The 24506-nt window shown below is 49.0% G+C and overlaps 1 protein-coding gene across 6 annotated transcripts in view; it reads right to left on the bottom strand.

Moving 5' to 3' along the window:
- Window positions 1-259: 259 nt before the first annotated feature.
- The window catches only part of pnpla4 (patatin-like phospholipase domain containing 4), an 86594-nt gene continuing 62347 nt past the window's right edge, over window positions 260-24506 (bottom strand). For 5 of the 6 annotated variants that reach the window (XM_070892543.1, XM_070892538.1, XM_070892541.1 and 2 more), the window contains 2 exons: window positions 16242-16394; window positions 260-12082 (listed from right to left, as the gene is read on the bottom strand). In XM_070892543.1, the coding sequence (XP_070748644.1) occupies window positions 11951-12082; window positions 16242-16394 (285 nt within the window). In that variant the 3' untranslated portion in view covers window positions 260-11950. The remainder of the gene's footprint in view (window positions 12083-16241; window positions 16395-24506) is intronic. The other variant, XM_070892542.1, reaches the window with a different exon arrangement.

Consider the following 24506-nt stretch of genomic DNA (forward strand, 5'->3'; position numbering starts at 1 on the left):
CTTTCCCCACATTACAACAGTGACTACACTTCAAAAGTACTTCATTGGCTGTAAAGCACTTTGGTGCGTCCTGTGGTCGTGAAAGGTGCTATATAAATGCAAGTCTTTTTTTTCTTTTCTCGTTGTGGCAAATGGGCTATCGATAAAAATAAATCAGGAAACTTATCCGGATATCCCATGCAAATAAATATGAAAAAAAATTAATTGACGCAAACACTTTCAAAATAAATCAGAAGGCAACAGTAAGAAAGCCCTCATCCATTGTACATTCATTTTATCGCAGCATCAATGCAGAATTACAATGCAGCATAAAAAATACATTACACCCATTCATAATGTAATATATGGCCAGCAATTTCAACAGTAGATTTTGCTACAAGCTGCAATTACTTCAATCGCATTCATCAGTTTGAGACTTTCATTGTTTTGGATAGTGTTACAGCGGAGGTGCCCCTGGTGAGGAACCGAGGCGGCCGTTGCCAGCAAAGACGCAGGTAAATTCAGAGAATGCCTACTGTATGGAATTAACTGGTTCGTGCCATGACAACAGTAAGGGGTGGAGGGGGGTAATTATAATTGGCCTTATTCTCCCCATGCTAGCGAAAAGATTTTAAAAAGGGGGCCTGATGGCTAAAAGAAAGAAGGTTATGCATTTACATAGCGCCTTTCACGACAACCGGACGTCCCAAAGCGCTTTAGGACCAATGAAGTACTTTTTGAAGTGTAGTCACTGTTGTAATGTAAGGAATGTAGGAGCCAATTTGCGCACAGCAAGCTCCCACAAACAGCAATGTGATAATGACCAGATAAACTGTTTTAGCAATGTTGGTTGAGGGATTAATTATGGCCAGGACACCAGGGAGAACTCCCCTGCTCTTCTTCAAAATAAGATCCATGGGATCTTTCACGTCCACCTGAGAGAGCAGGCGGGGCCTCGGTTTAACGTCTCATCCGAAAAACACACCTCCAACAGTGCAGCACTGCATGGGAGCATCAGCTTAGATTTTTTGTGCTGGAGTGGGACTTGAACCCACAATCTTCTGACCCAGAGGTGAGTGTGCTACCCACTGAGCCATGGGTTGCTGCCAGGTAGGGGTGTGGTGTGAGTGAGGTGAGTGAGGTGAGTGAGTGAGAGAGAGTGAGAGAGTGAGAGAGAGTGACCGACTCACCATGGTTGAGTAGCCCACCAGCACTTGCCGTTCAGGCTCAACAGGTAGAGGGGTTGGACACGTTGGCAAGGAAGTGGTGAGCTGCTGCTTGTCGAACTGTACCCCCAGCATGCGTTGCTCACTTTCAAGAGAGAAGTTGTGGGGAAAAGTGGGGAGGGAACGTAGGAATTACTGGACGATAAAAGACCAAGGTCCATCTGGTTCGCCTTCGACCATCCTGGTAGTCGACAATACAATGATAATGGAGCTGTTGACCAATCACAGCAACCAATCTCTGTCAATGGGTCTGCAACAGAGGCAGACATGGGGCGAGGAAAGCCCCCAGTGGGGGAGGAGTTTGGGGAACCACAGATCCCGGGTCACCTGTTCCTCCCGAGCTCGCTACACTCACCACACGCCACGTCTCACATTCTGTATCCCAGAATGTTATTTTCTGAAAGGAATCTCTCTCATTTGCATCTGAATGAATCAATACTAACTTGCTTCCAGCGACTCCCTAGGGAGCCCGTTCCATAGACTGATCACTCACTCACTGAAAGATTATTTCGCAGATTAGCTTTGAATTTCCGCTCCTTCAAGCGCAGCAGTGTCCTCGGGTTCCAATGTTCAGGACAAGGTGAAACAGCTGGTCATGGCTGACATTATCTAGTCCCTTTAGAATCATAACAGCAATCATATCACCTCTAGACCTCCTCTTTACCAGTGATAACATGCCCAATTTACATAAATGCTCTTTCTTATCCAATCCCTCAATCATTCCAGTCGCCCTGCTCTGTATCCTTTCAATAGCTGCAATATCCTTTTCGTACTGTGGCGGCCAGAACTGTGCAGAGCAATCCAAGTGTGGACACACCATTGATCTATAAAATTACAGGATTACCTCACCATTTCACCTCAATCTTAACCTCCAAAGCGATCCCGACTTCACATTCGCTGTGCTCAGCTGCTGCTGAGCATTCTCGCGATCGCTTCAATTTATTGTCAACCAGATCTCTCTCACTTTTCATACACATTATTTTCTTTCCATTTCACTAATAGTCCCTTCCTGGATTTTCTGTCCCCGTGTGAAGCACTTTGTGTTTTTCTACGTTGAACGTCATCTGCCACCTGCCTGCCCAATTCCCTCGGCGTAGCTCGCTCCAGCTTTGGAGTCCACCGCCTCCATTGGCTGAGGTAAAGATTGGACAGGCTGGGATTGTTTACTTTGGAGCAGAGGAGGCCATCATTATCATCATCATCATCATAGGCAGTCCCTCGAAGCGAGGATGACTTGCTTCCATGCCAAAAAGGGATGAGTTCACAGGTGTTTCAATGAAGGACCTAATATTCCAGATCCCGAACTATATCCTGAAGGATGGAAGATGCCTGTGCGTGGATTTTTTTAACGTGTGGTGGCCGTTGCACACCAGCCACCACACGGGCTTGACAGAGCTAGGTCTTGGTCCAGTGGCAAGGATTACCAAAGCCTAATTGGAGACCAGTTCTGCTGCACAGACCGACCGAGCACACATATAGCAGTGTGGGCTGGCTCGTGCTACCCTGGGCCCTCGACTCTTCTGGGCCCCAGACTCATGCCTCTCCTGGGCCCCGATCACATCCCTCTACAAACTCTTGCCGCTCCTTCGCCCCCTCCTGCTGTGCCTGCCCGCACTGCAATCAGCGACCTGGCTTCGTAGCCGTCGCCCTCCTGCAGCAGCACGCGCTGCTCCCTGCAGTGGTATACCACCGCACGCTGCTCCCTCCAATGGCCCCGGCCTGCTGATGGTCTTGCAGGCCGGGACCGTGCCAATTTCCGGGCCGGGCCGCCGCACCCTGCTCCCGTGAAAGGTGCTATGTAAATGCAGGTCCTTTCTTTAATCCAAACTGATCTGCTTTAAAGGATAACCTGTACTCAAGAACTTAGTCTGGGCGACTCCTCCCGCTTCCCCCGGAGTTGGACGCGTCACCATCTGAGGTCAAGGGGAGACTTCATTGAGGTGTGTAAAATTATGAGGGGCTTGGATGGAGTGGATATGAAGGACCTATTTCCCTTAGCAAAGAGTAACCAGGGGGTACAGATTTAAAGTAATTGGCAGCAGGATTAGAGAGGAGTTGAGGAGAACCTTTTTCACCCAGAGTTTGCTGGAGGGTATGGAACTCACTGCCTGAAAGGGTGGTAGATGCAGAAACCCTTATTGCATTTAAAAAGTGCTTGAAGTAACCTACAGCTATGGACCAAGATCTGGAAAGTGGGATTAGGCTGGATAGCTCTTCTGACCGACGCAGACACGATGGGCCGAATGGCCTCCTTCTGTGCCATAACCTTCTATGACCTTTGTATCTAGAAATTAACATTAAATTCTAGGAACATAGGAACAGGAGGAGGCCATTCAGCCCCTCGAGCCTGTTCCACCATTCATCATCATCATCATAGGCAGTCCCTCGGAGTCGAGGAAGACTTGCTTCCACTCTAAAAGTGAGTTCTCAGGTGACTGAACATTCCAATATGGGAATTACAGTCCCTGTCACAGGTGGGACAGACAGTGGTTAAAGGAAAGGGGTGGGTGAGGAGTCTGGTTTGCCGCACGCTCCTTCCGCTGACTGCGCTTGGTTTCTGCATGCTCTCGGCGATGGGACTCGAGGTGTTCAGCGCCCTCCTGGATGCTCTTCCTCCACTTTGGGCGGTTGGGCCAGGGATTCCTAGGAGTCGGTGGGTGTTGCATTGTGTCAAGGAAGCTTTGAAGGTGTCCTTGAAACATTTCCTCTGCCCACCTGCGGCTCGCTTGCCGTGTCAAAGCTCCACTTAGAGCGCTTACTTTGGGAGTCTCGTGTCAGATGATGTGGCCCGCCCAACGGAGCTGATTGAATGTGGTCAATACTTTGATGCTAGGGATGTTGGCCTGAGCGAGAACACTGACGTTGGTGTGTCCGTCCTCCCAGGGGATTTGCAGGATCTTGCGGAGGCAGCGCTGGTGGTATTTCTCCAGCGCTTTGAGATGTCTGCTGTATATAGTCCACGTCTCTGAGCCATACAGGAGGGTGGGTATCACTACTGCCTGTAGATCATAAACTTGGTGCCAGATTTGAGGTCCTGGTCTTCAAACATTCTCTTCCTCAGGCGACCGAAGGCTGCGCTGGTGCACTGGAGGCGGTGTTGGACCCCGTCGTCAATGTCTGCTCTTGCTAATAGTAGGCTCCCGAGGAATGGAAAGTGGTCCACGTTGTCCAAGGCCTCGTCATGGATTTTGATAATCGGGGGGCAGTGCTGTGTGACGGAATCAGGTTGGTAGAGGACCTTTGTCTTACGGATGTTTAGAGTAAGGCCCATGCTCTCGTATGCCTCGGTGAAAGTGTTGATGATGGCTTGGAGCTCGGCCTCGTCTGCCTACTGTGGTTCAATGACAGAGGATGCGACGACCTTGGATCTGGCCTGGAGGCGGCGAAGGTTGAACAGGTTCCCATCTGTTCGATAATTTAGCTCCACTCCGGCAGGGAGCTTGCTCAGGGTGAGATGTAGCATTGCAGCGAGGAAGATCGAGAAGAGGATTGGCGCGATGACACAGCCCTGCTTGACCCCGGACGTGGATTGGGTCTGTGATGGATCCATTGGTCAGGATCACGGCTTGCATGTCATCGTGGAGCAGACGGAGGATGGTGACAAACTTTTGAGGACAGCCGAAACAGAGGAGGACGCTCCATAATCCCTCACAGTTGACTGTTTCAAAGGCCTTTGCGAGGTCAAAGGCCATGTACAAGGGTTGATGCTGTTCCCTGCATTTCTCTTGTAGTTGTCGCGCAGTGAAGATCATGTCCGTTGTACCCCTCAGTGGACAGAATCCACATTGTGACTCTGGGAGGAGTTCTTCAGCCACAGGGAGAAGACAACTGAGGAGGATTCTTGCAATGATTTTCCCTGTGGCTGACAGCAGGGAGATTCCTCTGGAGTTACCGCAGTCGGACTTGTCCCCTTTCTTAAAGATGATCACGATTACGGCATCTCCGAGATATCCTGGCATGCTCTCCTCCTTCCAGATAAGAGAGGAGGTCATGTATTCGTGCCAATATTGCTTCTCCGCCATGCTTTAGTGCTTCAGCAGGAATTCCAACTGCTCCTGTTGCCTTGTTATTCTTCAGCTGATGAATGGCCTTTTCTACCTCGTGCCGGGCTGAGGTTGTGCTGAGATGGTGGCAGGTAGTATGCTGTGGGATGGAAGACATTCGCGTCGAAGACAAAGTCTCGGTTAAGGAGATCTTCAAAATGTTCCTCCGAACGGGCATTGACTGCCTCTCTGTATTTGATGAGCACCTCACCATTCTTGGCCAGCAGTGGGGTAGGGCCTTGGGTTCTTTGGGCCGTAGGTGGTGTTGATTGCGCTGAAGAATCCACGCACGTCATGATTGTCGGCTAACTGCTGGATCTCCTGTGCTTTCACCATTCACCATCTGTTTCTTAAGTCGCAGGTTTTTTATTGGACCTTGGCTTTCAGCCGTCTGTAGAGCTGCTTTCTTGCTCTCGTGTTGGGTTGTTGCTTTAAGTTCAGACATGTCTTGCGCTTGCAGTAATTAGCTCCTGGATCTCCTGGTGTTTCGTGGTTGAGTGACCGAGGGTCTCTTCGCAGGTGCTGATTATGGAGCCCTTGAGGGCAGACCAGGCCCTCTGCGTCTCTGGGTTATCGAGGGTCACCAGATTGGCGCTGGCTGTATAGGGCTTTCTTAACAGGGTGTTTGAGTGCCTCTGCGTTGAGTTTCCTGCGGCATTGTTTTTGTTGCCGTCGCTGTTTTGGGGCTACATTGATGTTAATGACGGAGCGGATAAGGCAGTGGTCCGTCCAGCAGTCGTCAGCTCCTGTCATGGCACAGGTTGATGCGCACGTCCTTCCAGTCCCTCGCTCGGACGATGACGTAGTCGAGCAGATGCCAGTGCTTGGAGCGAGAGTGTTGCCGCGATGCCTTGTACTTGTTCCTCTGATGGAACAAAGTGTTGGTGATGACAAGACCATATTCTAGGCATTTTGTCAGGAGCAGGGTACCGCTGGAGTTGGTTTTCCCTACCCCCTCGCTGCCGATCACATCTCCCCAGAGGTGTGTCCTTACCGACTCTGGTGTTGAAATCGCCAAGGAGGATCAGTTTGTCCTCCGTTGAAACTCGGGACAGGGATTGTTCGAGGCTGGAGTAGAATTCCTCATCTGTAGCGTCAAGTGTTGGATCGTACGCGCTGATGACGTAACGCACTGGTTCCAGGCTAGAGTTAGTCGAAGAGTCATGAGGCGTTCGCTTATCCCGCAGGGGGAGTCTCTGAGGCGGCCGACCAGCTCATTCTTGATGGCGAAGCCAACTCCATGGAGGTGACGTTTTTCTTCTGGTTTGCCTTTCCAGAAGGATGTGTAACCACCACCTTGCTCTTTGAGCTGGCCTTCCCCTGCCCGTCGGGTCTTGCTTAGGGCGGCGATGGCAACGTCGAAGCTTCTGAGCTCCCGGACAACGATAGCAGTGCGGCGTTCCGGTCTGTCGCTCTTGGGGTTGGTTCCAGGTCCAGAACTTCATTTTGAAGGGTGGAAGGTGCCTGTGCGCGAGTTATTTTAACGTGGGGTGGCCGTTGTACACCGGCTACCGCGTGGGCTTAGCAGAGCGAGGTCTTGGTCCGGTGGCAAGGGGGTCCGAGACGACGGGAGACCAGGCTCTGCTGCATGGGCCTAGTTGTCTACGGCGGGGTGCGAGCTGTAAGCTCGGTGCTGAGCAGCACCTTTCGGAGAGATGGTGAGAAATCCGAGGTGTGGAGAGTGGGAGTGAGAGATTTGAGGCAATGCTTCCCTCTCCCAGGTATTAGCTCCTAGCTGAGGGCAGGCAGTGGGATGGCCAGAGGTCCAGTTCGTAGGTGGAGGAGAGGTCAGAGAGGTCAGAGTGGCTGCCGCCATTGCATGCACCAAATGCTCGACAGAGCAACTCAACTCCACCATTCATGAGGCTGATCTGCGACCTAACTCCATATACTGCCTTTGGCACATAATCCTTTGGTTGACAAAAATCTATCAATCTCAGATTTAAAATGAACAATTGATCTAGCATCAATTGTCGCTTGTAGAAGAGAGTTCCAGACTTCTACCACCCTATCCGTGTAGAAGTGTTTCCTAATTTCACTCTTGAAAGGTCTGGCTCTAATTTTTAGACTGTGCCCCTAGTCCAAACTCCCCAAACAGCAGAAATAGAATCTCTCTATCTACCCTATCTGTTCCCCTTAACATCTTGAAATCTTTGATCAGATCGCCCCTTAACCTTCTAAATTCTAGGGAATACAACCCTAGTTTGTTTAATCTCTCCTCGTAATTTAACCCTTGAAGTTTGGGTACCATTCTGATAAACCTACACTGCACGCCCTCCAAGGCCAATATATCCTTCCTAAGGTGTGGTGCCTAGGACTACTCTCAGTGCTCCAAGGTGTGGTCTCACCAGAGCTTTGGATAGCTGCAGCATAACTTCTACCCAATTCATCGATGACCAACCAAATTTTAATCCCAGTCTTGAAGGAAACATTTTTAACAAGTATTTTATTGGGTATTTAACAAAGTGAGGGCCTATCTGTGCTGGAGATCTGAGCCAGTGTTTGCATCAAGTACTCCCAGATCAGGTACAGCACAGGTTGGAGACAAGAGGGTTGGACATTCAACTAGCCGCCCAGGCATATAACAGGCGCTGTAGATTGGGTGCCCCTTATACAACAATTTGCGCCTTTAGTAGCCAGTGTGTCAGCTGTGGCTCAGTGGGCAGCACGCTCGCCTCTGTGTCAGAAGGTTGTGGGTTCATGACCCACTCCAGGAACTTTAGCACATAAATCTAGGCTGACATCCCAGTGCAGTACTGAGGGAGTGCTGCACTGTTGGAGGTGCCATCTTTCGGGTGAGCTGTTAAGCCGAGGTCCTGTCTGCTCTCTCGGGTGGACGTAAACGATCCCATGGCACTATTTCGAAGGAGAACGAGGGAGTTATCCCCGGTGTCCTGGGCCAATATTTATCCCTCACTCAACACAACAAAAACAGATTATCACATTGCTGTTTGCGGGAGCTTGCTGTGCGCAAATTGGCTGCCGCGTTTCCCACAACAGTGACTACACTTCAAAAGTACTTTGTTGGCTGTAAATCGCTTTGAGACGTCCAGTGGTCATGAAAGGCATTCGATAAATGCAAGACTTTATAATATAGAAACTTCCCCATTTCGCTTCCATCGAGTGCAACAGAAAGGTAAACCGGGAGGTTTCTATAACGGGTGGATGACCTGCTATGCTGATTTTTACGGCCCGTCAGCAAGTTGAAAATCTACCTCGAGACATCATTTCCTCCACTCTGCCCCCAACAGGACACCTTAACCTCAGAAGAACATGACGTTTCCAATTCCCACTCTTGCCGCTGTTATGGCCTCTTTGATAGGGGAGCGGGCAGGGAAGTGGAGCCGAGTCCATGATCAGATCAGCCATGATCTTATTGAATGGCGGAGCAGGTTCGAGGGGCCAAATGGCCGACTCCTGCTCCTATTTCTTATGCTGTTATGTTTACGCGGCTTGTGCCCACTGGGAATTGGACCGAATCTGTCCAATCTCATTTAATGTAGGATCCTTGCAGCCAAACGGGAGTCCTTCATCCGTCTGTCTGGGCTGGATTGTAGCCCATATCTGGGATAAAAGGACACAGTTCTAATTCAGAGCACCACGGCATCAGTTTTAGATCTGATACCAACAATTGCGGCAGCTGATTTAATCTCTGCATTGCCATTCATGGTTATAACTCAAATGATTCTTCCAGTATTATAAATATCTCGGCTTTCCATAACAATTTTTATAAACAATTGCACGAATGTAAGGTTGAAAGCGTTTTAGAACAAGAAATATGTTTACACAGTTAATATGAGTATTTTCATCATGGGAGGGAGTAATATAGGCTTATAATTAATCCGTCTTTAGGATGAGACATTGAACCGAGGTCCCGTCTGCTCTCTCGGCTGGCTATAAAAGATCCCATGGCACTATTTCGAAGAGTAGCAGAGGAGTTAGCCCCGGTGTCCTGGCCAACATTCATCCCTCAATCAACACAAGAAGATTATCTGGTAATTATCACATTGCTGTTTGTGGGAGCTTGCTGTGCGGAGATTGGCTGCCATGTTTCCGACATTACAACAGTGACTGCACTTCAAAAAGTGCTTCATTGGCTGCAAAACACTTTGGGATGTCCTGAGGTTGTGAAAGGTGCCAAATAAATGCAACTCTTTCTCTCTTTTGTTTTATAACTAAGGGCCACTTTTTTCCCCTCAGAATGTGGCCTCCAAAACACCAACCAAAACCTCAAAGTCCCATTTGATAAAAACAAGAGTTGTTTTATTATACAACACAGGATGTGGGCGTCGCTGGCAAGGACAGCATTTTCTGCCAACACCGAATTGCCCTCGAGAAGGTGGTGGTCAGCTTGAACCGCCACAGACTGTGTAGTGACTGTCTTATTATCGTTTCTTGTCGCGGTATGATACAACTGAGCAGCTTGCTAGGCCTTTCAGAGGGCAGTTAAGAGTCAACCACATTGTCACATATAGGCCAGACCGGGTAAAGGCGGCAGATTTCCTTCCTCAAGGACCAAATTGTTTTTTTTAACGACAATCCAATAGTTTCATGGTCACCATTACTGATACTAGCTTTTTATTACAGATTTATTTAGGAACATAAGAAATAGGAGTAGGCCATTCGGCCCCTCAAGCCTGCTCCGCCATTCAATGAGATCATGGCTGATCTTCGACCTCAGCTCCACTTTCCTGCACTATCCCCATATCCTTTGATTCCATTAATATCCAAAAATCTATCAATGTCTGCCTTCAATATACTCAACGACTGAGCCTCCACAGCCCTCTGGGGTAGAGATTTCCAAAGATTCACCACCCTCTGAGTGAAGAAATTTTTCCTCATCTCAGTCCTAAATGGTCGACCCCTTACTCTGAGACTGGGACTCCTGGTTCTAAACTCCCCAGCCCGGGGGAAACATCCTCCCTGCATCTACCCTGTCAAGCCCTGTAAGAATTTTGTATGTTTCAATGAGATCACCTCTCATTCTTCTAAACTCCAGAGAATATAGGCCTCGTCTACTCAATCTCTCCTCATAGGACAATCCCCTCCCATCCCAGGAATCAGTCTGGTGAACCTTTGTTGCACTCCCTCTGTGGCAAGTATATCCTTCGTTAAGTAAGGAGACCAAAACTGTACACAATACTCCAGGTGTGGTCTCACCAGGGCCCTATATAATTGCAGTAAGAAATCTTTACTCTTATACTCAAATCCTCTTATAGTAAGTACCAATTTAATTAACTGAATTTAAATTTCCCAGCTGTCATGGTGGGCTTTGAACTCAAGTCTCTGGATCATTTGTTCAGGCCTCTGGATTACTAGTCCATAGAATCATAGAACCATAGAAATTTACAGCACGGGAGGAGGCCATTTCGGCCGATCGTGTCCGCGCCGGCCGACAAAGAGCTACCCAGCCTAATCCCATTCTCCAGCTCTCGGTCCGTAGCCCTGTAGGTTACGGCACTTCAAGTGCACATCCAAGTACTTTTTAAATGCGGTGAGGGTCTCTGCCTCGACCACCCTTTCAGGCCACGAGTTCCAGACTCCCCCCACCACCCTCTGTGGAAAGAAATTTCCCCTCAAATCCCCTCTAAACCTTCTACCAATTACTTTAATTTTATGCCCGCTGGTTGTGGACCCCTCTGCTAAGGGAAATAGGCCCTTTCTATCCACTATATCTCGGCCCCTCATAATTTTATACACCTCAATGAGGTCTCCCCTCAGCCTCCTCTGTTCCACAGAAAACAAATCGAGCCTATCTAATCTGTCCTCATAGCTTAGATTCTCTGCACCCGGCAACATCCTCGTAAATCTCCTCTGTGCAATCACATCCTTCCTGTAATGTGGTGACCAGAACTGCATTCAGTACTCCAACTGTGGCCTAACCAGTGTTTTGTACAGTTCAAGCATAACACCCCCACTCTTGTATTCTATGCCTCGGCTAATAAAGGCAAGTATTCCGTATGCCTTCTTAACCACCTTATCTACCTGGCCTGCTACTTTCAGAGATCTGTGGACCTGCACTCCCAGGTCTCTTTTTTTCCTCTACACTTCTCAGTGTCCTACCTTTCCTTGTTTGCCCTCCCAAAATGCATTACCTCACACTTCTCTGGATTAAATTCCATTTGCCACTGTTCCGCCCACCTGACCAGTAGATTGGTATCTTCCTGCAGTCCGCAGCTTTCTTCTTCATTATCAACCACACAGCCTATTTTAGTATCATCTGCAAACTTCTTAATCATACCCCTTATATTCAAGTCTAGATCATTGATGTATATCACAAAAAGCAAGGGACCTAGTACTGAGCCCTGCGGAATCCCACTGGAAACAGCCTTCCAGTCGCAAAAACACCCATCAACCATTACACTTTGCTTCCAGCCTCCGAGCCAATTTTGGATCCAATCTGCCACCTTACCCTGGATCCTATGGGCTTTTACTTTCGTGACCTGTCTGCCATGTGGGACCTTATCAAAAGCTTTGCTAAAATCCATATTCACTACATCATATGCTTTGCCTTCATCGACCCTGCTGGTTACCTCCTCGAAAAATTCAATCAAGTTTGTCAGACACGACCTTCCCTTAACAAATCCTGTAATATAACCACTATGCTATCGCACTCTTTGGCTTATTCAATCATAATATTGTACTTTTATCGATTTATGGCACAGCGTACAGACACATGCAAAAAGAGACGAGTAAAATTAACTACTCAAAATAGCTTTTATTCCGTAGAAACCTCACAGCATCGTTGAAGCCAGCGTGATACAGAGACTCCATCTTCTCGCGGCCTGGTGGGAACAGTGCCTGATTGAGTCGGACCATATTTGCGACAGACAGCTGTAGTTGAAATGGGGGGAGGGAGGTGAGAAAGAAAGAGGGAGGAATTATTAAGAGAATACACGTTGTTAAAATGCAGTGTGGCACCTTTGATTTCGCTCCCCGTTATTAAAATAACCCCCCCACCCCTCCCCTGTAGTCCAGCTTTCCTTACACAAACATAGAGGTGCAGAACAAATCATATGCGGTAAATCTCAGTGGTAGTGGGTGAGGGGGCGGAGAGCATTGAGATACTGTGAATTCGGGGGAGTACTCTTGCTTCTCTTGGCTTCACAGGAATATATTTTCTATTTTAAAAACAAACCTATTGGCTGCTTTTTGTACATTTAATGGTAAACTGGTATTAAAGAGAAAGTCTTGCCTCCAGCGCTCAGTTAAATTGTTTACAAATGATTATTATATTAATTCAACTGCTTTTTCCTGTTCATTATTTTCAATTCAAATAATTTTTTTTTAATGAAGTTCACCCAAACACAAGAATATAAGAAATAGGAGCAGGAGTAGTCCATTTGGCCCCTCGAGCCTGCTCCGCCATTCAATAAGATCATGACTGATCTGATCTTGGCCTCAACTCCACTTTCCTGCCTGTTCCCTATAACCCTCGACTCCCATGTAGTTCAAAAATCTGTCTATCTTCGCCTTGAATATATTCAATGATCCAGCCTCCACAGCTCTCTGGGGCAGAGAATTCCAAAGATTCACAACCATCTGAGAGAAGAAATTCCTCCTCAACACCGTCTTAAATGGGCGGCCCCTTATTCTGAAACTATGCCCCCTAGTTCTAGATTCCCCCTCGAGGGGAAACATCCTCTCTGCATCTACCCTGTCAAATCCCCTCAGAATCTTATATGTTTCAATGATCACCTCTCATTCTTCTAAACTCCAATGAGTACAGGCCCAGCCTCAGATGGTGTGGCCTGGACCAGGGATTTAAACTGAAGGAGTTGCTGAGCATAGTGGTCTCAGGGAGAATCATAGAATCATAGAGATTTACAGCACGGAAGGAGGCCATCGTGTCCGCACCGACCGACCAAGAGTTATCCAGCCTAATCCCACTTTCCAGCTCTTGGTCCGTAGCCCTGTAGGTTACGGCACTTTAAGTGCTCATCCAAGTATCTTTTAAATGTGGTGAGGGTTCCTGCCTCTACCCATCATCATCATAGGCAGTCCCTCGAAGCGAGGATGACTTGCTTCCACGCCAAAAAGGGATGAATTCACAGGTGTTTCAATGAAGGACCTAATATTCAGATCCCGAACTACATCCCGAAAGGTGGAAGATGCCTATGCGTGGACTTTTTTTTTTAAAACGTGTGGTGACCGTTGCACACCAGCCACCACACCGGCTTGACAGAGCTAGGTGTTGGTCCAGTGGCAAGGGTTAACCAGGACTAACAGGAGACCAGGCTCTGCTGCACGGACCCAGTGTGCACACATATCGCAGTGTGGGTTGGCTCGTGCTGCCCCTGGGCCCTCGGCTCTTCTGGGCCCCAGATTCATGCCAAGTCCTGGGGCCCGGTCACTTCCCTCTATGGACTCTTGCCGCTCCTTCGCCCCTCCTGCTGTGCCTGCCCGCACTGCAATCAGCGACCTGGCTTCGTAGCCGTCGCCCTCCTGCAGCAGCACGCGCTGCTCCCTGCAGTGGTATACCACCGCACGCTGCTCCCTCCAATGGCCCCGGCCTGCTGATGGTCTTGCAGGCTGTGACCGCCACACAAAAACACACAAATGCACACAGAAACGCACACACACACACACACACACACACACACATACACACAGAAACACACACACACAGAAACAGACACACACACACAGAGAAACACACACAAAAACACACACACACACAGAAACACACACACACAGAAACACGCACAGAGAAACACACACACACACACACACACACACACACAGAGAAACACACACTCCTCACAAAAACACACACACACACACAGAAACACACACAGACACACACACACACACAGACACACACACACACACAGACACACACACACACACAGAAACACACACACACACAGAAACACACACAAATCAAGGGCAGAGGGGCAGATTGCTGGCTTACACCCGGCCTTCGAGACGCCCTGGCAGGCAGTGAGTTCCAGAACCCCACCACCGTCTGGGTGAAGAAATTTCCCCTCATATCTCCTCTAAACGTCCCCCCAATTACTTTAAATCTATGTCCCCTGGTTATTGACCCCTCTGCTGAGGGAAATAGTTCCTTCCTATCCACTCTATCCAGGCCCCTCATCATTTTATACACCTCTATATAGTCTCCCCTTAGCCTCCTCTGTTCCAAAGAAAACAGATCCTGCATTTCCAATCTTTCCTCATAGCCAAAATTCTCCAGTCCAGGCAACATTCTTCTAAATCTCCTCTGTACCCTCTCTAGTGCAATCACATCCTTCCTGTAATGTGGTGACCAGAACTACACGCAGTACTCCAGCTGCAGCCTAACCAATGTTTTATACAGTTCAAGCATAACCTCCCTGCTCTTGTATTCTGTGCCTTGACTAAAGAAGGCAAGTATTCCATATGCCTTCTTAACCACCTTATCTACCTGGCCTGCAACTTGCAGGGATCTGTGGACATGCACTCCTCTTTTCAGTGTCGTACCATTTAATGTGTATTCCCTCGCCTTGTTTTTTTGGCGTACTTGGGCCCCCAAAAAATCGTGCGGAACTCTTCAAGTACGCCAAAAAAAATGCTTTGGGGAAATTGAGCCCTATAACTGCACTGAAAACAGAAAATGCTGGAAATCTCAGCGGGACAGGCAGCATCTGTGGAGAGAAAAACAGCGTTAACGTTTCGGTTCTGCGATTCTCCGTCAGAACTGGAAAAGTTGGAGAGGTAACAGATTCTTAAGGAAGTGCAGGAGCAAGGAAAGTGGTGGGGGGGGGGGGAATTGGGGAGGAAAGAACAAAAGGGAAGGTCTGTGATAGGGTGGACGGCAGGAGAGATTAGAGAGACAAAAGGGATGATGGGCAAAAATGAGATGGTAATGGAACAGGTTAAGAAACAAAACATGAGCCTAGATAGGGTGTGAATGGCGGAATCAGCGCCATGGGAAAGAGAATAAAAAAGGCTGGTGCGAGTTGTAAACAAAACCCTATAACTGTATCATCGACTAGGCACATTACAGCTTTCCGGATTCAACACTGAATTCAACAAATTCAAATCATAACCTCTGCCCCCACCTCCATTTTTTCCTGACGGCAGCTGTTACTGATTATTCCCATTTACACCTCCGCTAGACCCACCTTTTGTTCCTTTCCTTGCCCCATTACCATCTCTTTTCGCCTCGCACCATCATCCCTAGGCCTGTATTCACTGGAATGTAGAAGAATGAGAGGGGATCTCATAGAAACATATGTAAAATTCTGACGGGGCTGGACAGGTTAGATGCAGGAAGAATGTTCCCGATGTTGGGGACGTCCAGAACCAGGGGACACAGTCTAAGGATAAGGGGGAAGCCATTTAGGACCGAGATGAGGAGAAACTTCTTCACTCAGAGAATTGTGAACCTGTGGAATTCTCTACCACAGAAAGTTGTTGAGGCCAGTTCGTTGGATATATTCAGAAGGGAGTTAGATGTGGCCCTTACAGCTAAAGGGATCAAGGGGTATGGAGAGAAAGCAGGAATGGGGTACTGAGGTTGCATGATCAGCCATGGTCATATTGAATGGTGGTGCAGGCTCGAAGGGCCGAATGGCCTGCTCCTGCACCTATTTTCTATGTTTCTGTCATTTAATCTCTCCTGCCTTCCACCCTATCACAGACTTTCCCTTCTGCTCTTTTCTCCCCTCCACCACTTCCCCTGCCCCTGCACTTGCTTAAAATCCTGTTGCATCACCATTTTTCCAGTTCTGACGAAAGGTCATCGATCTGAAACGCCGGCTCTCTTTCTCTCTCCACAAATGCTGCCTGACCCGCTGAGTGCTTCCAGCATTTCCTGTTTTTATATACTATAACTGCATCGTCGTGAAGAATCATTATGGTGCAAACGACCTTTAGAAAACCGCACTGTATTGAAAGATGCATGTACTTAAACCGGGGAAAATATTTAAATCAGCATTTTTGAAAGAAGGAAACAGTTCTTTTTTTTAAGTATCTGAGCAGCGCACTCGTTTTGAAAAGCACTTACTATGAATTCCTGCTTTGCGATCGTGATGTACAAATTGCTTTGGAATTTGTCTTGAGGGCAGATATCCAATTTCCCACTGAAAGGTGAGACAGTCATGGTCTGTCCGATGGATAAGATCGGAAGCCTGTTTGTTAACCCACCATCAATCCATGACTAACAAAAAAAAAACAGCAAGGTTTTAGAAGGAATCCCCTGTTTAGGAGGTCAGAGAAAATGAAAAATAAGAAATCCCACAATCCCTTGGGAGCACCTGTACTTAAGGAGGCCTCACAGGCTGGAGAGGCACTCTGGAGACCTGTAATAATGGACTACGGTCACACATTACTTTGAGCTTACAGTATCTGGTCAGATTCTTTAGTCAGGACAGTTGCCACACTTAATTTTTTTTTAAAGACTCTATCCCGTTCCATAACTAGAAATGTTGCTCATTTTATTTATGACATCAGGAACTCGACCCAGCGGGCTAGAAATCTGTTTGGACACCGCCTCTCGCGAGGGTGGGAACAGGGGCGCTAAAGGGTTTGCAGCCGAAAGTGCCGGCATTCATGCTACTCGGCAAATTCCATGTGCCGATATCGGCGGCGCAGAGGAATATCGCCCGGGAGCGTAGCGCCGGTGTGTCACGCCCCCAGTTGTCAACACGGCTGCAACATTTGTTTTGCGCTGCACCAGTAGCACCCATTAGTGATCCTGCCAGAGAAAGCTGGCGTGCAGAGCTGCCCCGGGGCGCTAAGGGATGGAAGGACATAGACAGCCGAAGTGAGTGGGCAAAAATTTGGCAGATGGAGTATAATGTTGGAAAGTGTGAGGTCATGCACTTTGGCAGAAAAAAAAATCAAAGAGCAAGTTATTATTTAAATGGAGAAAGATTGCAAAGTGCCGCAGTACAGCGGGACCTGGGGATACTTGTGCATGAAACACAAAACAATAGTATGCAGGTACAGCAAGTGATCAGGAAGGCCAATGGAATCTTGGCCTTTACTGCAAAGGGAATGGAGTATAAAAGCAGGGAAGTGTTGCTACAACTATATAAGGTATTGGTGAGGCCACACCTGGAATACTGCGTGCAGTTTTGGTTTCCATATTTATGAAAGAATATACTTGCTTTGGAGGCAGTTCAGAGAAGGTTCACTTGGTTGATTCCGGGATGAGGGGGTTGACTTATGAGGAAAGATTGAGTAGGATGGGCCTCTACTCATTGGAGTTCAGAAGAATGAGAGCTGATCTTATCGAAACGTATAAGATTATGAGGGGGCTTGATAAGTTGGATGCAAAGAGGATGGTTCCACTGACGGGGAAGACTAGAACTAGAGGGCATGATCTTAGAATAAGGGGACCGCCCATTTAAAACAGAGATGAGAAGAAATTTCTTCTCAGAGGGTGGTAAATCTGTGGAATTCGTTGCCTCAGAGAGCTGTGGAAGCTGGGACATTGAATAAATTTATGACAGAAATAGACAGTCTCTTAAACGATAAGGGGATAAGGGGTTATGGAGAGCGGGCGGGGAAGTGGAGCTGAGTCCATGACCAGATCAGCCATGATCTTATTGAATGGCGGAGCAGGCTCGAGGGGCCGTATGGCCTACTCCTGCTCCTATTTCTTATGTTCTTATGTTCTTATGATTGGATGAGGCAAGTGTGATCCTTTATTTTTTTGCAGAGAGGCCTCTCTTAGGGCGCTACAAAGCCGGCTCTTTAGATCGGCATCTTCAGTTGCTCACCCGGCCTAGCGCCCCAAGATAAGTGTGGAACGCCTCCCTTAGCGCTCCGCTCCAGTCTCGGGGTACAACCACTGAATTTTTGGGCTACCGTCGCAAACCATTTTCCGGCGTTAAACTTAGCAGCCGCCCGACATGAACGCCTTAAAAAGCCTTCCACCGAATTTCCAGCCCAGGGTGTTCAAAATACAGGCGACATTAAAAGTGAACTTCACTGCAGCAAACAAAGACTTGCATTTCTATTGCGCCTTTCACGACCTCAGGACGTTCCAAAGCACTTTACAGCCAATGAAGTACTTTTGAATTACAACAGTGACTACACTTCAAAATGTAAGAAACGCGGCAACCAATTTGCACACAGCAAGGTCCCACAAACAGCAATGAGATAATGACGAGATCATGGACTAGAAATTGCCCCGTGCTCCGATTGGGGGTGTCCAAATGAATTTCTAGCCCGCTGGGTCTAGTTGCTGGTGTCATAAATGCCAGGACTTCCTGTGTCAGAGTCCGTCCATCCTGGTCCCGATATGGAATTGGGCTGTGCGCCCATCAAAGCGGAGCCCTGTCTCCGGAGCTCCGCTTCCTTTGAGGGGCGTTCCCGGGGAGGTAGTGCGGCAGTGAATCCATTAAAGGGGAGGGCCGCTGCGCACTCTGCAGGTCCTTTGGTGGCCACCATTGTGCCACCAGGGAAGCGATCGATCGGGCCAGCAAGCCCGTCACCCAAGGCGGAGCGCCAGGCTGTACGATGGCGGCCCAACCGACGCGAGGGCCGCCATTGTCGGGCCAACCCAACAGCCAGCCAACAAATAAAGATGGCAGCCCGGGGCGCTAAAGGCCTCCCTCCCCTTTAAGGGCCGCAAGGCCTGCGAAGCTGGCATGGACATCTGGCAGCAACACGCAGCCCGCGGGGCGTTAAGGGGTCGGCGCGGGGCGATGTGTCGGCACGCACGGTGATGACATCATCGCCGGGACGCTGCCCCCCCCCCCCCCCAAACCTCTGGGACAATTTCCCAGGAGGCAGTAGCGACCCCTCCCCTGTCATTGTGCCCCCCCCCCCACCCCTCACCGGAGACGCTTTCACCTCTAGGAGTAGGTTTTGAATCCACCTCACACGGATGTGATGAGTGTTTTTGCTCTGCCAGTAACAAGAGTGATACAGGAGCTTAGGCAGGTCCAAACATTCTGCACAGAAACTGCAATGCACCCACTCCAAGGCTAATATACCCTTCCTGAGGTGCAGTGCTCCAAACTGAACACAGTCTTGTTCCTGATACAGTGCTCCGTTAATGTACTTCGGCAGCCCCTCCCAAACCAGCGACCTCTACCACCTAGAAGGACAAGGGCAGCAGGCGCATGGGAACACCACCACCTCCACGTTCCCCTCCCAGTCACACACCAACCTAATTTGGAAATATATCGGCCGTTCCTTCATCGTTGCTGGGTCAATATCCTGGAACTCCCTCCCTAACAGCACTGTGGGAGCACCTTCACCACACGGAGTGCAGCGGTTCAAGGCGGCGGTTCACCACCACCTTCTCAAGGGGCAATTAGGGATGGGCAATAAATGCCGGCCTTGCCAACGACGCCCACATCCCGTGAAGGAAAAAAGAAAATACAACAGAGCTCCACCATCGTACTGTTACCAGTATAACACACTGCTCTACTACTACCAATACAATACAGCTCTCCACCACTACCATGCAATGCACTTCTCCATCACGACTAATGAAATACCGTGCTCCACTGCTACCAATGTAATACAGCACTCCTGGGGTAACCTGCAAAGATCAGCAGCAGGTCAGGGTTGTCAAAGGAGCGTACCATTTCAAGGTACAGCGTGTGCTGGAGAGCAACGGCTGTGAAGAGGGTGACTGGATTGGACGTCACCAAGGTCCAGGTTACTGATTGGAGCGTGAGTAGGAACGGCAAGGTTGGGGTGCAGGAGCGGCGAGTGATCGTAGTGCAACGTGAATGGGGCCCAGGAGAGGCGCGAGTTTGGGGCCCTGGGGAAGCGAGGGCCGAGGGGCAGCACGGGCCAGCCCACACTGCGATAGATGCACGCGCTAGGTCTGTGCAACAGAACTGGTCTCCAGTCGTCTTGGTTAATCCTTGCCACTGGTCCAAGACCTAGCTCTGACAAGCCCGTGTGGTGGCTGGTGTGCAACGGTCACCACACGTTTAAAAAATCCATGCACAGGCATCTTCCACCCTTCAACATGTAGTGCAGGACCTGGAATATTCATTGAAACACCTGCGAACTCATTCCTTTTTGGCGTGGAAGCAAGTCATCCTCGATACGAGGGACTGCCTATGATGATGATGCTAGGGAGGGGTGGGAAAAAACAGAATCGGCCACAGTTCCCTTTTCTGATCGCTCCCGTTAGAAACTGCATGTGCGGATATTAGCTGAGGGCAGGATCGGGCTGGCCCATGATGCCCATCACGGTCGATTAGCCCTCCGACACTCATTATCTAGCTCACGCATAGGATCTGGCGTCTGTGGTACCTTGACAATAGCGAACACCTTAAAGTGCAGTTAACACCGCAACCCTAACGCTAATGTTATTGTACAGCCAGCATTGCACAATGCTTCCTGGAGGATTAATCTCACTCATCTGTTTACTGGCTTTCAGTCATACTATCTTGCTCTATTATCTATTTCAACAATCTTCCACCACACACTCATTCTCGAACAATGATTTACTTCCCGATAAAGATCTGTGATATCTGATATCAATGTGAATGAGCTTTGGGTTTCTAATGTATACAGCAAACAGTTCTGTTGGCCTCAGATCTAAAGTTGGTGATTACTAATCGAAAAGCTAGGTTGCTGTGAAGGTTCACGACTTGGGGCCAGTTACTGATTTGATATTTTAATCTCTCTTTTCATTCAGTTGATTTCTTCTTTCTCCCTTTGCATTTTATTTTGGATAATCTCCGCCAAAGATTTGAGAAGCTTATTTTCCATCCTGCGAGGTCGGATCAGGAGCCAAGACCACATCATTCCAGTTCCCGGACACTGCCCGCTTACGCCCCTACCTCTCCCCATTGTGTGCCAGCCGTGACTCAGTGGGTTGCATCCTCGCCTCGGAGTCAGGAGGTTGTGGGTTCAAGACCCACTCCAGAGACTTGAGCACAAAAATATAGGCTGACACGCCAGTGCAGTTACAAAGGACACATTTTTAAAAGGACGGATTATTGGAGGCGGAGCTGCCAACGGATAGGCCTTCTATCAGAGGTCGCAATTCACGAGACAACCTTCTGAGCACAAGAATCTGGGCTGATACTCCAGTACAGTCATCATCATCATAGGCAGTCCCTCAAATCGAGGATGACTTGCTTCCACTCCAAAAAGTTCACAGGTGTTTCAATAAAGGACCTAATATTCCAGATCCCGAACTAGATCTTGAAGAGTGGTAGCCTGTGCGTGGATTTTTTAAACGTGGGGTGGCCGTTGCACACCAGCCACCACACGGGCTTGACAGAGCTAGGTCTTGGTCCAGTGGCAAGGATTGACCAAGACGACTGGAGACCAACTCTGCTGCACGGACCTAGTGCGCACACATATCGCAGTGTGGGCTGGGCCCGTGCTGCCCCTGGGCCCTCGCCTCTTCTGGGCCCCGAACACATGTCTCTCCTGGGCCCCAATCACATTGCTCCACGATCATTCGCCACTCCTTCGCCCCGACCTCGCCACTCCTGCTGTACCTGCCCCCGCTCCAATCAGCGGCCTGGACCTTGGTGACGTCCAGTCCAGTCACCTTCTTCACTGCCGTCGCTCTCCTGCTCCAGCACGTGCTGCTCCCTGGAGTGGTACGCCGCCACACTGCTCCTTCCGCTCCCTGGCCTGCTCCGATGGTGCTCGCAAGCCGGGTGCCACACAATACCGAGGGAGTGCTGCACTGTCGGAGGTGCCATCCTTTGGGTGAGACGTTACACCTGTCTGCTCTCTCAGGTGTATGCAAAAGATCCCATGGCACTATTTCAAATAAGAGGAGGGGAGTTATCCCCAGTGTCCAGGCCAATATATATCCCTCACTCAACATCACTTATAGATGATCTGGTCATTATCACGTTGTGGTTTGTGGGAGCTTGCTGTGCGCAATTTGGCTGCTGCGATTCCTACATTACAACAGTGACTACACTTCAAAAAGTACTTCATTGGCTGTGAAGCACTTTGGGATGTCCGGTGGCCGTGAAAGGTGTTATATAAATGCAAGCCTTTCTTTCTTTATAACTTCATCGTTCCCCAGGAGTGATTTCTCAAACACTCTCCTTAATTGCCTCATTGGCTCTGCCTTTCACATACAATCCAGAACTGGGCTCCAGGTATTCTCCTGCACAAGGTCGAACACAATCTGTGCCAAGTGTCAGCAGTTCATTCTGCCTCAGCAATTTAATATCGAGATCCTTGGCCTCGTCTTTCCATCACTCCACAGCCTCACCTAACTCACAAATGAGCAAACCCCCTCCGCAGCTACATGTGGCTCGGTGTCAAATTTTCTCCTGTGAAGTGCCTAGGCCCCAAGCTCTGGAACTCCCTGCCTGAACCTCTCCGGCTCTCTTTCCTCCTTCAAGACGCTCCTTAAAACCTACCTCTTTGACCCAGCTTTTGGTCACCTGCGCTAATTTCTACTTATGCGGCTCGGTGTCAAAATGTTATCGTATAATACTCCTGTGAAGCACCTTGTGACGTTTCACCACGTTAAAGGCGCTATATAAATACAAGTTGTTGTTGTTGTTTGACGACGTTAAAGGCGCTATTTAAGTGCAATTTCTTGTTGTTGTGCAGAGATCTTGGAAAGGTTTCGCCTTTAAGTATTACGTGAGTCTTGGCCACAGAATTTGCAGAGTTCAATGGTCGACTCTCCAACCGCGTCACATTCAACGTGTTGCACATACATCTCTGCCACCCCAGCTGATGCTAGCGATCCCCCATTGTGCCTCCATCTGCTCCATCGCTGTCAGAGACAACAAGCTCCCGGTGGTGGCACAGCGGGTTTGACGCGTGTCCTCTCGCAAAAACCACATTTATACAATTGAGCGATGAAGGCATTGTAGCTATCCATTCACATTGTGACCTGCATGGTATTCTATTCATGCCATGCAGTCTTTTTTAAATGATGGTAACTTTGCAATTATATTTTTGGATGTTTGAAGCACACAGATGCATTCAGGTAAGATGGAGGGTGGTGTTGCTGTTCGAAGTGGCAGTGTGGAGGCCCCGACCTGCGTGAGAACACCAGCGGCAAGTCGGGGCCATAAAAGGTGTGGCGGCCTGGGAGCAGCGTGGAGGCCACTTCAGGGAACAGCGCGAGCTGGCGCAGGAGGGCGACGGCAGCGAAGAGTGACATCATCAAGGTCCAGGTCGGTGATTGGAGCGTGGGCAGGTACAGCAGGAGTGGCGAGAGACTGTGGAGGGATGTGATCGGGGCCCAGGAGAGGCGTGAGTTCGGGGCCCAGGGGCAGCACGGGCTCAGCCCAAACTGCGATGTGTGCGCGCACTAGGCCCGTGCAGCAGAGCTGGTCTCCAGTCGTCTTGGTTAATCCTTGCCACTGGACCAAGGCCTAGCTCTGTCAAGCCCGTGTGGTGGCCACCACACATTAAAAACATCCACGCACAGGCATCTTCCACCCTTCACGATGCAGTTCGGGATCTGGAATATTAGGTCCTTCACTGAAACAACTGTGAACTCATCCCTTTTTGGCGTGGAAGCAAGTCATCCTCGTTTTGAGGGACTGCCTATGATGATGGTTCTGCTAGTTGACTCAAGGGTGTAATAGGAACTCACATAATGAAACCATGATCTGGGGCAGCCAACAACATGAGCAGAAGAGTAGCATCCAGTTCACAATCAGTAGGGGTTACAAACTAGAGAAAGTGATTAGGAAGGAAAATTAGACGTAGACACCTTCCTCTTACCCTTCCCCCCCCCCCCGCCTCTTTTGGGGTTTTGATAGCCTAGACAAGGGAGGAACAGTTTCCATTGGCAGGAGGGTTGGTAACCAGGGGACACAGATTTAAGATCATTGGAAAAAGAACCAGGGGGTAGATGAGGAGAATTGTTTTTTGCGCAGTCAGTTATTATGGGGAGCGGGCAGGGAAGTGAAGTTGAGGCCAAGATCAGATCAGCCATGATCTTATTGAATGGCAGAGCTGGCTCACAGGGTCTACTCCAGCTCCTATTTCTTATGCTCTTATGATCTGGAACACGCTGCCTCAAAGGGCGGTGGGAGCAGATTCAATCGTAACTTTCAAAAAGGAATTGGATAAATACCTGACAAGAAAAAAATTGCAGAACTATGGAGAGGGAGCAAGGGAGTGGGACTAATTGGATAGCTCTTTCAAAGGGCCGGCACAGACTGAATGGCCAGTGTGATTCTCTATAAGGAGAAAGTATTTTTATGTTCTGGATGACAGAGTAATCCACTGAGCATCACGATGGGTTTAACTGGTATTTAATGGTATTTACTGAGGCGTACGAAAGCATGGGCCTTACGCTAAACATCCATAAGACAAAGGTCCTCCACCAGCCTGGCCGCGCCCC

Source organism: Pristiophorus japonicus, chromosome 10, assembly GCF_044704955.1.
Source record: "Pristiophorus japonicus isolate sPriJap1 chromosome 10, sPriJap1.hap1, whole genome shotgun sequence".
In the NCBI taxonomy this organism is placed as follows: Eukaryota; Metazoa; Chordata; class Chondrichthyes; family Pristiophoridae; genus Pristiophorus; species Pristiophorus japonicus.